Source organism: Salvelinus fontinalis, chromosome 37, assembly GCF_029448725.1.
Source record: "Salvelinus fontinalis isolate EN_2023a chromosome 37, ASM2944872v1, whole genome shotgun sequence".
NCBI lineage: Eukaryota > Metazoa > Chordata > Actinopteri > Salmoniformes > Salmonidae > Salvelinus > Salvelinus fontinalis.
Window position 1 is genome coordinate 21,457,525 of NC_074701.1, and position 12,013 is coordinate 21,469,537.

Consider the following 12,013-nt stretch of genomic DNA (forward strand, 5'->3'; position numbering starts at 1 on the left):
TGAGTGTGCCAGAGCGCAGAATAACTGATGAATTTACAAACATTGAACAGCCGTTGAATATGGCCGGTGTCAGTAAACATCGGCAAAAAAGCATCATTAAATTGTTGCCACCAGCACAGTTACAGTCACCAACGATCTGGATAACATGAAAAAAGCCTAACCAGCTCTGCTAGAGTGAATCAAATGGTCAGAGTGGGGTGTTCTCTCATTTTGTCTGGAAGTAGCTAGCAAGCTAGCCACCAATACCCAGTTAGCTTGGGTGCTTGACTGCCGTTGTGAGGTTAAAACGTTCGGATCAACCCTACTCATCGGCCAGAGCTTCCAGTGTGTGCTCTGAACGCTCCGAGAGTGAAACGCTCTGAATATACAAACGGACAATCTGACAGCACAGTTGCAGTCACCAACACTTTGCATAACATAACAGCCTAACCAGCTCTGCTAGGGCAAGTAATGTTCAGTGAGCTGTTCTCTCATTTGTGTCTGGAAGTAACTAGCAAGTTAGCTTGGGTGCTTGACTGCTGTTGTTTGTACAGAATGCTTGGATCAACACTTAAAGAGATGGGTGGGGCTAAAGCTTAAGGGGGTGTGAACGATGCTGAATGGGTGTAGACAAAGAAGAGCTCTCCAGTAGCAGTACCAAAACATTAAAAGTCAATTTTCTAAAAAGTGAGTTTACAAGTTTATCAACTTTCAAAGCAAAATTAATTTTCCATTATTCCTGTAGCGTATGATATACAATTTTGTAGCTCTGAGTCTCTACTTTAATCCAATATAAAAAAACACCATTTCAAATCAGACTGACTTGAGCCGGTCGGTCACATATGCCTTCAGAATGAGGTTCTTATTCTCAAACACCCCTTTTACCCCACTTGACCTTCTCATTACCGAAACAGCTAAAAAGCTCAAATTAGGGAAAAGGTTTGGTTTAATTTTATTAGGTTTATAATAACATTTTACATATTTGTCTTTTCAGTGTTATGTTTAACTGAGGCCTTTTCATTAGAGGAGCAATGTTAAAAAATATATTAGAAATTGATTTGGGTATTCCTTTTTGGAATGTTGCGGTAATGAGAATTTTGTGGAAATTGTGGTAAAATGCATAATGTGATCAAAAAAACATAATAATCATTATGAAATAAAAGGTAATAAGGAATGAAAAGAAGGCTACGTCAGACATTGGGGTTCTTTGTACAGGTGAAGTTCATGAGTACATAACTACACATAAATACAATGAAGTACATACTGTAAGTACAGTCTTACCAAATACATTTGCGGACAATGATAATGATGCATTGGATTTATACAAGCACTTGCCAGGTTCTCAAGGTACTTCACAATGTGTCAGGGGGGAGATCACTCAGGCAATGTGATGCATGTGGTTTATTGGGGGTATGCACATAACAGATATTCTGGTAACAATTCTGATTTCATCCATTGCCACAGAGCACCTGCCTAGAAAGAGGAAGAGGAAAAGAGAATGAAAGGGAGAGAGAGGGAGAGATATATGTGCAGGTAGAGAGAAAAAGAAAGAGAAATGGAGGAAAGACAAGAAGGGAAAGAGATAGATAAAGAGACAGAGAAAGAGCGGGGGCAGGGCAAAGAGTGGGAGATAGAAGTGTGAGTAGAGGGATTATCAGTCTTACCCATGCAGGGCCTTCTCTCCGAACCAGTCTCCTTTCTCCATGCTGCGGAGGTAGACAGGATCCCCGCTGGGCTTGTCTTCCCTGGTCACATTCACCTGGACAAAGGGGTAGGGTGCCACTTTAAATCCATAAGGGGGGAGTGAGTAGTTATACATTCTGAGAGAAGGGACCTATGGGACCATGAGCTGCACTCTAGTACCTCAAGTACCTCAAACCCTTCTGTAATGGACATTTCTGTAACTGTATGGTTGACTAATCACTACATTATTCAACATCAAAGTGAGGTTAATGCAGAGCAGGGGTGATGGACATATCTGTGCATGCTAAATCTTTGTACATCTTTGATGGACATATTGGTGCTATGGTCTGTGAGGAACCACTAACCAGGTCATTAGCTAGCTGACAACTGAGCGATGGAGGTCCAGCAGAAATGGCCAAAGTGAAAATATAGAAGGTCGTTTGACTTAATTAAGGCTTCTATCTTCATTCATTAGAAGGTTCTATTGCGGTATGACATCACATCCACCAGAAATACATAGCTAAATCTGAGGGAAAGAGTGATAATTCAACTTTTAATATGATCTGGAAGACAAAAAGGGAAAGAAAGACCCAGGGAAAGAAACAAAGAGAGAGAGAGAGAGAGAGAGAGAGAGAGAGAGAGAGAGAGAGAGAGAGAGAGAGAGAGAGAGAAAGAGGTTTGTTCCACTAGTTGAGACAGATGGATACTGTACATCTTGATAATTTGAATGGGGTAAATCGTTGACCTTATTTGGCTTCCTGGCTGGGACAGAAGGTAACATGTCTGGCTGAGAGCCCCATATCAATAATGTTGATGATGATGAGGGTCTCACCATTCCCTTACTGACAATGAAGAAGGTGTCTCCCGTGGCTCCCTGTCTGACGATGTACTCTCCATCCTCATAGTGTGTCTGGAACCAAAGAGGAGAAGATAAGTGAGAAGGATGAGTCACCCAGGCACCTCTGTCTAATACCCACTTCACCCCAGGGTGAGACACCTTGAACACGTTGCGTTGGTGAAAAGGTTTTCCCTCAGTATTGTATCTTAGTTGGGGTGCATAGTCCTCTGAAGCAACAATCCTTTGAAAGCACACACACATTCACACACATAAGCACATAGGCACAGCCGCACATGTATGTGCACGCACGCGTGCGCACACATGCACGCTCCATATTCTTCACACTCTCATTTCCTGTGTTTTCTCTTGATTTGAAAGCCTCTCCTTGAACTTCATACACACACAGTGTGTTAACCTGTAAAGCCAGGATTATGTGTAACACACTGCCTTTTATCCAGGAAAAGATGGTTGAATGTGGTATGTGAGAGTGAGTATCGGGCCTTTGTAAGACAAAGCTGTGACATTTAACTTGTAGAGGGCTCAGCCGATCAATACACTGTGACCAATGTGCCACACCAGACCAACTAAACACACTGTCCATGGAAACAGATGCTGACCTTTGTATATTATGGTCATCCAATCTCAAAACATAGAGGTTGCATTGTCTTCTTGTTGTTCAGTCTAGCAGTCAAATCCTGGGTGGTGTTCTAGCGATCTGCCCCAATATACCTGTTAGCAACAGGGTTTAGATGTGTGCGTTTTTTTCCTCGTCCATCTAGACACACTATCCCATAATGAAAAGCCAAAACAGGTTTTTAGAAATGTTAGCAAATTTATAAAAAAATCCCAAACTGAAATATCACATTTACATAAGTATTCAGACCATTTACTCTGTACTTTGTTGAAGCATCATTGGCAGCGATGACAGCCTCGAGTCTTCTTGTGTAACCATCTGCGCTGAAGGACGGGAAGCAAGTTCAGGGAGTGAGTGTTTTAATAAAAATAAACGGAACATAATAGAAAACAAGAACCTTGAACAACGCACAGACATGAAACAGAAACAATGACGTCTGGGGAAAGAAGTAAAGGAAGTGACATATATAGGGCTGGTAATCATGGAAGTGATGGAGTCTGACGACGCACAGGTGCGCATAACGATGGAGACAGGTGTGCGCCATAACGAGCAGCCTGGTGACCTAGAAGCCGGAGAGGGAGCACACTTGACAGTACCCCCTCCCCAACATGCGGCTCCAGCCGCAGGAAGCCGACCAAAATGAAGATCCCGGGAAACAGGAGCGGACCGGTCACCTCTGCAGAGGTGCAGGAAACCCGTCAATTTGGCTGAGACGCAGGAGCATGGCAACCTCGAGCGGCGGAGAGAAAACATAACTGACGGTCCCCCTCCCTGGCGCGTTGGGCACTAGCCGCAGGACAGCAATCCAAGGGACGATCCCGGGGATCAGGAGCGGACTGGTCACCCCTGCTGAAGCGCGGGAACCTGCCGCCGGCTGGGATGCAAGAACCTGACAGACCGGCTGAGGCAGGGGAGCCTGGCGATCCGGTTGAGGCATGAGAGCCTGACAAGAGTGGAAGCAGGGGAGCCTGTCGATCCGGCTGAGGTATGAAAGCCTGTAACGGCTCCAGAACCCACGTCATTCCCACTGACACAAAAAATTTAAAATAACACTCCCTGATGCTTCCCTTGGGTGAGGCGTCATTCTGTAACGATGTATGCTGAGAGTCAGGAAGCAAGTTCAGGGAGTGAGTGTTTTAATAAAAATAAACGGAACATAATACAAAACTAGAACCTCGAACAACACACAGACATGAAACAGAAACAATGACGTCTGGGGAAAGAAGTAAAGGAAGTGACATATATAGGGCAGGTAATCATGGAAGTGATGGAGTCTGACGACGCACAGGTGCGCATAACGATGGAGACAGGTGTGCGCCATAACGAGCAGCCTGGTGAACTAGAAGCCGGAGAGGGAGCACACGTGACATCTTGTGTATGACGCTACAAGCTTGGCATACCTGTATTTGTTGAGTTTCTCCCATTCTTCTCCGCAGATCCTCTCAAGCTCTTTCAGGTTGGATGGGGAGCGTCACTGCACAGCTATTTTCAGTTCTCTCCAGAGATGTTTGATCGGGTTATCTTGGCTGTGTCCTTAGGGTTGTTGTCCTGTTGGAAGGTGAACCTTCATCCCAGTCTGAGGTCCTGAGCACTTTGGATTGGGTTTTCATCAAGGATCTCTCAGTGCTTTGCTCCATTCATCTTTCCCTCAATCCTGACTAGTCTACCAGACCCTGCAGCTGAAAAACATCCCCACAGAATGATGCTGCCACCACCATGCTTCTCCAGACGGGACGCTTGGCATTCAGGCCAAATAGTTCAATCTTGGTTTCATCAGACAAGAGAATCTTGTTTCTCAAGGTCTGAGAGTCTTTAGGTGCCTTTTGGGCAACACCAAGTGGGCTGTCATGTGCCTTTTACTGAGGAGTGTCTTGCCACTCTACCATAAAGGTCTGATTGGTGGAGTGCTGCAGAGATGGTTGTCCTTCTCGAAGGATCTCCCATCTCCACAGAGGAACTGAAACTCTGTCAGAGTGACCATCACCTCCCTGATCAAGGCCCTTCTCCCTTGATTGCTCAGTTTGTCCAGGCGGCCAGCCCTAGGAATAGTTTTGGTGGTGCCAAACTTCTTCCATACAAGAATGGTGGAGGTCACAGTGTTCTTGGGGACCTTCAATGCTGCAGACATTTTTTTGTACCCTTCCCCAGATTTGTGCCTTGACAAAATCCTGTCTCGGAGCTCTACGGACAATTCCTTTGACCTCATGGCTAGATTCTTGCACTGTCAACTGTGAGACCTTATATAGACAGGTGTATGCCTTTACAAATCATGTCCAATCAAGTTGTAAAAACATCTCAAGGATGCACCTGCGCTCAATTTCAAGTCTCATAGCAAAGGGTCTGAATACTTATGTAAATAAGGTATTTCTATTTTTTTATTTTATACATTTGCAAACATCTATAAAAACCTGTTTTCACTTTGTCATTATGGGGTATTTCCACAAAATGTGGGAAAAAGGAAGAGGTCTGAATACTTTCCGAATGCACTGTATGTCTCAGTCTATCTCAGACAAATCAATAAGACAGCACCTGATTGACATTAGAATGAACAGTACTTTGGTGAATACAACATAGTATTGAATGGCACAGAGGGGCTCTCACAAACATACTGTTAACATGTTATTTTGGTTTGTGTTTGGCAGTCAGTGTATGTCCCAAGCATTAGTCAGATGGTCTGTTCTTTTTTAAATGCATTGATTCATTTTACGACTGCAGTCACAAAGGTTCTCATTTTCTACGACAAGGCAAGCGATGTACACACATTGAATAACTTGCAAAAACAATATTATAGCTTTAAAATGAACTTTAATGATTGTGTGTCATGTATTCATTCTCTTGAAAGAGAGGTAAATATTTATGTTGAAAGAAACGGAATGGAATAGGAAAAACCTTAAGTTATAGAGAGTGCATAGATTTTCATAGTTTAGCATAATTGATAGATTTTTCTGTCCTTGTGAAGTGAACACTTTATGGCCAAAATTGGGACCACTTCCTGGTCATTATCCGAACACACACACACACACACACACACACACACAGAAATGCAAATGCTACAGGCTTCTAAAAGCCTGCAGCACAAAATAAATGTAAAAAGCAGTGTGCAGCCAAAGTAAAATTGGAGAACATATCAAAGGGAAACGGATAACAAATAGTATAAATGGAGCTCAGAAGTGTAGTGCCAAAAAAATCATTGCTATTGCAATGTCAAAAGAAAACATATAACCTTTTACAAAACCACCAGAAGTCTGAAATAATTCAGAGAGGAAACCTAAACAAAAAAGGTAAACCAGAGAACCGGTACAATATATACATTCCTCTAGGCAAAAGTGGTGATCTGACCATCTTTGACTGGTGAGATTCCTTCAAGAATTTCAATTAGTCCTTCAAGAATTTCAATTATATTTCAATTGTATGTGTTGTCAGATCACATACAAGTTCATCAACACCATACCCAGTTGCTCAGAACTCTCAAACCTCCTCTGCCTTCAGCATAGCAAGAACATCCTCAACCCGTAGGCCATTATCCATTCACGCAATGCACTTTTGTTTCCATAGAAATGTGTATCCTTGGCGAACACATTTGTGTACATAAATGGCTTTCAACGGAGGACCTACCTCCTCAAGGACATCAGCCAGCTTGCTTAGTATCTCCTCCGGAAGTTCATGGAACGTTGGAACACTGCAGGAAGAAAAGAGTCAGGAAGTCAAGGAAGAATAGGGATCCACAGTGCTACAGGGCATTGACGCTAATAGACATATACACTGAGTATACAAAACATGACATAGACTGACCAGGTGAATCCAGGTGAAAGCTATGATCCCATACTGATGTCACCAGTTAAACCCATTCAATCAGTATAGATGAAGGGTAGGAGATAGGTTAAATAAGGATTTTTAAGCCTTGAGACACAGAATGTGTACAGTATGTGTGCCATTCAGAGGGTGAATGGGCAAGACAAAAGATTTAAACGCCTTTGAATGGGCTATGTTAGTAGGTGCTAGGCGCACCGGGTTTGAGTGTCATGAACTGCAACGGTGCTGGGTTTTTCACGCTCAACAGTTTCCAGTGTGTATCTAGAATGGTCTACCACCCAAAGGACATCCAGCCAACTTGACAAAACTGTGGGAAGAATTGGAGTCAACATGGGCCAACATCCCTGTGGAACACTTTCGACACCTTGTAGAATCCATGCCCTGACGAAATGAGGCTGTTCTGAGGGCAAAGGTGGGTGCAACTCAACAATATTAGGAAGGTGTTGCTAATGTTTTGTACACTCAGTATACATTGAACAGAAGGTCATGTAATATCGGCAGCTACAGTCAATAGGTTAGCCTGAATAGAGTTTCTGTTATTACACTCGCTCAGTTATCTTAACGTTGGTGAAAGTATAATCCAGAAATGAACCTATATAAATACACTACACATGTACTATGTGTGGTATTCTGTATGCGTACACACACACACACACACACACACACACACACACACACACACACACACACACACACACACACACACACACACACACACACACACACACACACACACACACACACACACACACACACACACACTCTGAGGTTGAAGAGGCTTGATGTTTGTTCTGTGCGTTTCCTTGCAGTCCTCTGGATCCTAAATCCTATCTGCTCGTTATCGACATGGACTAAAGAAAACTGGCCAATGTTTATCAGAGGGGAGAGAAAAATAGCACCCAGGCATTGGAACAAAGGCTTTTATCTCTCCATATCATCTCTCTGTTTCTCCATCTCCAACTCCCTCTCGTTTTCCATGCTTTATTAAAGTAATCTGAACCATCTCGACCCAGCACTGACTCCTGGTGCTGAATTTCCCCCATGGACCCTGGCCAGAAAATGGCTTGTCAGATAGCTCCTTACTATGGGAAACATATGTGACTTTAGGCCCCGAGCCGTGAAACAATTCCGGCAAACACAAAGCCTCTGTTATGGAAAGTTCTGCATCTAACGACATAATTGGGTTGTAATAAAATGGTACATTTGATCATCATGTTGTTAGATTCAAAACTGTTAAAGTGGAATAGGATGGTGTTTACATGTGTCTTTGTGTGTGTGTGAGGGTTCGCATGCACGTGGCTTAGACTCCAGTCTTCTAAAATGGGACTGTGAACCATCTGAACTCGAGTGCCGCAGTCCCGCTGATTTTCATTCCCCCCGGCCCTTAATTGATCAATTAGGCTAATTGATTTGCTGGAAAGTGGGTTACCCAGGTGTTATCAATCTCTAATTGAATGGCAACGATGAAAAAGGGTTGGGGTCAATTCAGAAAGTAAACTGAAATGCCACCTATGTTCAACACTTTCTCCATAAACTGAAAAGGAAGCTAATTATTATTTTTTGAATTCTATTTTTGAATTTAAAATTCAATTCACTTCCTGAATTGACTGACTTCAATTCTAATTGGCAAAAACCCTGGATGAAAAGCAGTCGTCACTCCAGGACCAGAACTACACCCTCCTGCTAACAAACTAGAACTTCTTGGCTCCTGGACCCTGTCCGCGCATTTCAAGGCTGCGTTGAGACAATGACTTATCAGTGACCTAAGCCCTGCTCAGATAATCCCTACCATTGTGTCGCTGAGTTGTCGTAGTGCTGCTGCAAATGTACATTGTCCCAGGGGCGTTGGCAGTCATGATTTAAGTAACCTAATTTATCTCCGCTGAATGCCTCTGTCAATCCTACTCTGTAATCATGTGCCTAAGAACCTATACTGTTAGCACTGAGGCGGTATGACCCAGTAGGAGGTCCATTTGGGGGCAAGTCCCCCTGTACTGCATCAGCTCAAACATAAATATCACTGTCATTTCTACCTCTGATAAGCCTCCCAGTAAAATCTAATCAAAACAAACTTTATTTGTCACATGCGCTGAATATAACAAGTGTACACCTTACAGTGAAATGCTTACTCACAAGCCCTTAACCAACAGTTCAGTTCAAGAAGAGTTAAGAAAAGATTTACCCAATAAACTAAAGTAAAAGATAATAAAAAGAAACACAATAACACAACAATAACGAGGCTATATACACGGGGTACTGGTACCGAGTCAGTGTGCGAGGGCACAGGTTAGAGGTAATTTGTACATGTAGGTAGGGGTGAAGTGACTATGCATAGATAATAAACAGTGAGTAACAGCATTGTACAAAACAAATGGGGGGGGGGGGTCAATGTAATAGTCCGGTGGCCATTTCACCAATTGTTCAGCAGTCTTATGGCTTGGGGGTAGAAGCTGTTAAAGAGCCTTTTGCTCCTAGACTTGGCACTCCGGTAACGCTTGCCGTGCGATAGCAGAGAAAACAGTCTATGACTTGGGTGACTGGAGTCTCTGACAATTTTACGGGCTTTCCTCTGACACCGCCTATTATATAGGTTCTGGATGGCAGGAAGCGTGGCCCCAGTGATGTACTGGGCCGTACGCACTACAAAGCACTACAAACGATCAAAAATTCCAGGAAAGTGCTAAAAATAGCCCACATTAACTTCTTTGGGACTGGGGGGCAGTATTGAGCAGCTTGGATGAATAAGGTGCCCAGAGTAAACTGCCTGCTACTCATGCCCAGAAGCTAGAATATGCAAATAATTGGTAGATTTGGATAGAAAACACTCTGAAGTTTCTAAAACTGTTTGAATGATGTCTGTGAGTATAACAGAACTCATATGGCAAGCAAACACCTGAGAAAAAATACAACCAGGAAGTGGGAAATCTGAGGTTGGTAGTTTTTCAAGTCATACTCCCCCGGCTGTGCCCAGGCTCTTTTGCTGTCCAAAATGTCCTCCCATGTCCAGGAGTCCGTGTTCCCACGCTGCTTGGTCCTTTGTTGGTGGGTGATTCTGTAACGATTTTCCTCCTCTTCAGACGAGGAGTATGAAGGATCGGACCAATACGCAGCGTGGTAAGTGTCCATGATAGTTTAATAAAACTGAACACGACCAAATACAAAAATAACAAAGTGAATGATAACGAAACCCGAAACAGTCCTGAAATGTGAAACAAACACTAACACAGGAAACAACCACCCACAAACACAGGTGGGAACAGGCTACCTAAATATGATTCTCAATCAGAGACAATGAAAGACAGCTGCCTCTGATTGAGAACCAAGGCCAAACACACAGAAATACAACACAAGGACAACATAGAACACCAGACATAGAAGGCCCACCCAAACTCACGCCCTGACCAACCAAAACAGAGACATAAAAAGGATCTCTAAGGTCAGGACGTGACACATTGTCTATCCAATATACAGTGTCTATGGGGTCATATTGCACTTCCTACGGCTTCCACTAGATGTCAACAGTCTCTTGAACCTTGTTTCAGGCTTCTACTGTGAAGGGGGAGCGAATAAGAGCTGTTTGAGTCAGGGGTCTGGCAGAATGCCATGAGCTAAGTCAGGCGCGCGACCGTGAGAGTTAGCTGCGTTCCTTTTCATTTCTAAAGACAAAGGAATTGTCCAGTTGAAACATTATTGAAGATTTATGATAAAAACATCCTAAAGATTGATTCTATACATCGTTTGACATGTTTCTACGAACTGTAATATAACTTTTTTGACTTTTCTTCTGAACTAAGTGATTGAGCATTTGGATTACTGGGCTAAACGTGCAAACAAAAAGGAGGTATTTGGACATAATTGATGGACTTTTTCGAACAAAAACAAACATTTATTGTGGAACTGGGATTCCTGGGAGTGCATTCCGATGAAGATCAAAGGTAAGTGAATATTTATAACGCTATTTCTGAGTTGTGTGACACCTCTCCTTCTTTGGAAAATGGCTGTATGTTTTTTGGGGGACTTGGCGCTGACCTAACATAATCGCAAGGTGTGCTTTCGCCATAAAATCTTTTTGAAATCTGATACAGCGGTTGCATTAAGGAGAAGTTTATCTTTAATTGTGTGTTTAACACTTGTATCTTTTATCAATGTTTATGATGAGTATTTCTGTAATTTGATGTGGCTCTCTGCACTTTCACCTAATGTTTGTTTGAGACAATGCATTTCTGAAAATAACACACCAATTTCAAATGAGGTTTTTGGACATAAAGATTAACTTTATCGAACAAAACACACATTTATTGTCTAACATGGAGTCCTGGGAGTGCCATCCGGTGAAGATCATCAAAGGTTAGTGATTAATTTTAACGCTATTTCTGAGTTTTGTGACACCTCTCCTTCTTTGGAAAATGGCTGTATGTTTTTCTGCGACTTGGCGCTGACCTAACATATTCGCAAGGTGTGCTTTCGCCGTAAAGCCTTTTTGAAATCAGACACTGTGGCTGGATTAATGAGAGGTTTATCTTTAAAATGGTGTATACTACTTGTATGTTTGAGGAATTTTAATTATGAGATTTCTGTTGTTTTGAATTTGGCGCCCTGCAATTTCACTGGCGTCCCACATATCCCAGAGAAGTTTTAACATATGTAGCCTGAGAAACAAGGTTCATGAAATCGAGAACTTGCTAGGAACAGATCATATTCATATACTGACATATATCTCTGAAACTCACTAAGATAATACCTTTGATGATACATTGGTAGCAATACATGGTTTAAACATTTTCAGAAGAGACAGGAATGCCAATGGTGGAGTTGTTGTCGTTTATGTTCAGGGTCATATTCCTGTAAAGCTTAGAGAGGACCTCATGTTGAATGCTGTTGAAGTAATATGGCTACAGGTTCACCTGCCTCACCTAAAGCCCATTCTTGTGGGAAGCTGCTATAGACCACCAAGTGCTAACAGTCAGTATCTGGATAATATGAGTGAAATGCTTGATAATGTATGTGATATCAACAGAGAGGTATACTGTATTTTCTGGGTGACCTAAATATTGATTTACTTTCAT

General features: G+C 42.6%; 1 protein-coding gene across 2 annotated transcripts in view; it reads right to left on the minus strand.

Moving 5' to 3' along the window:
* LOC129836351 (cGMP-dependent protein kinase 1-like) overlaps window positions 1-12,013 on the minus strand; it is a 162,426-nt gene that overhangs the window by 41,591 nt on the left and 108,822 nt on the right. For both annotated transcript variants that reach the window (XM_055902396.1, XM_055902395.1), the window contains exons 5-7: window positions 6,750-6,813; window positions 2,495-2,572; window positions 1,644-1,738 (exon numbers count right to left, since the gene is read on the minus strand). In XM_055902396.1, the coding sequence (XP_055758371.1) occupies window positions 1,644-1,738; window positions 2,495-2,572; window positions 6,750-6,813 (237 nt within the window). The remainder of the gene's footprint in view (window positions 1-1,643; window positions 1,739-2,494; window positions 2,573-6,749; window positions 6,814-12,013) is intronic.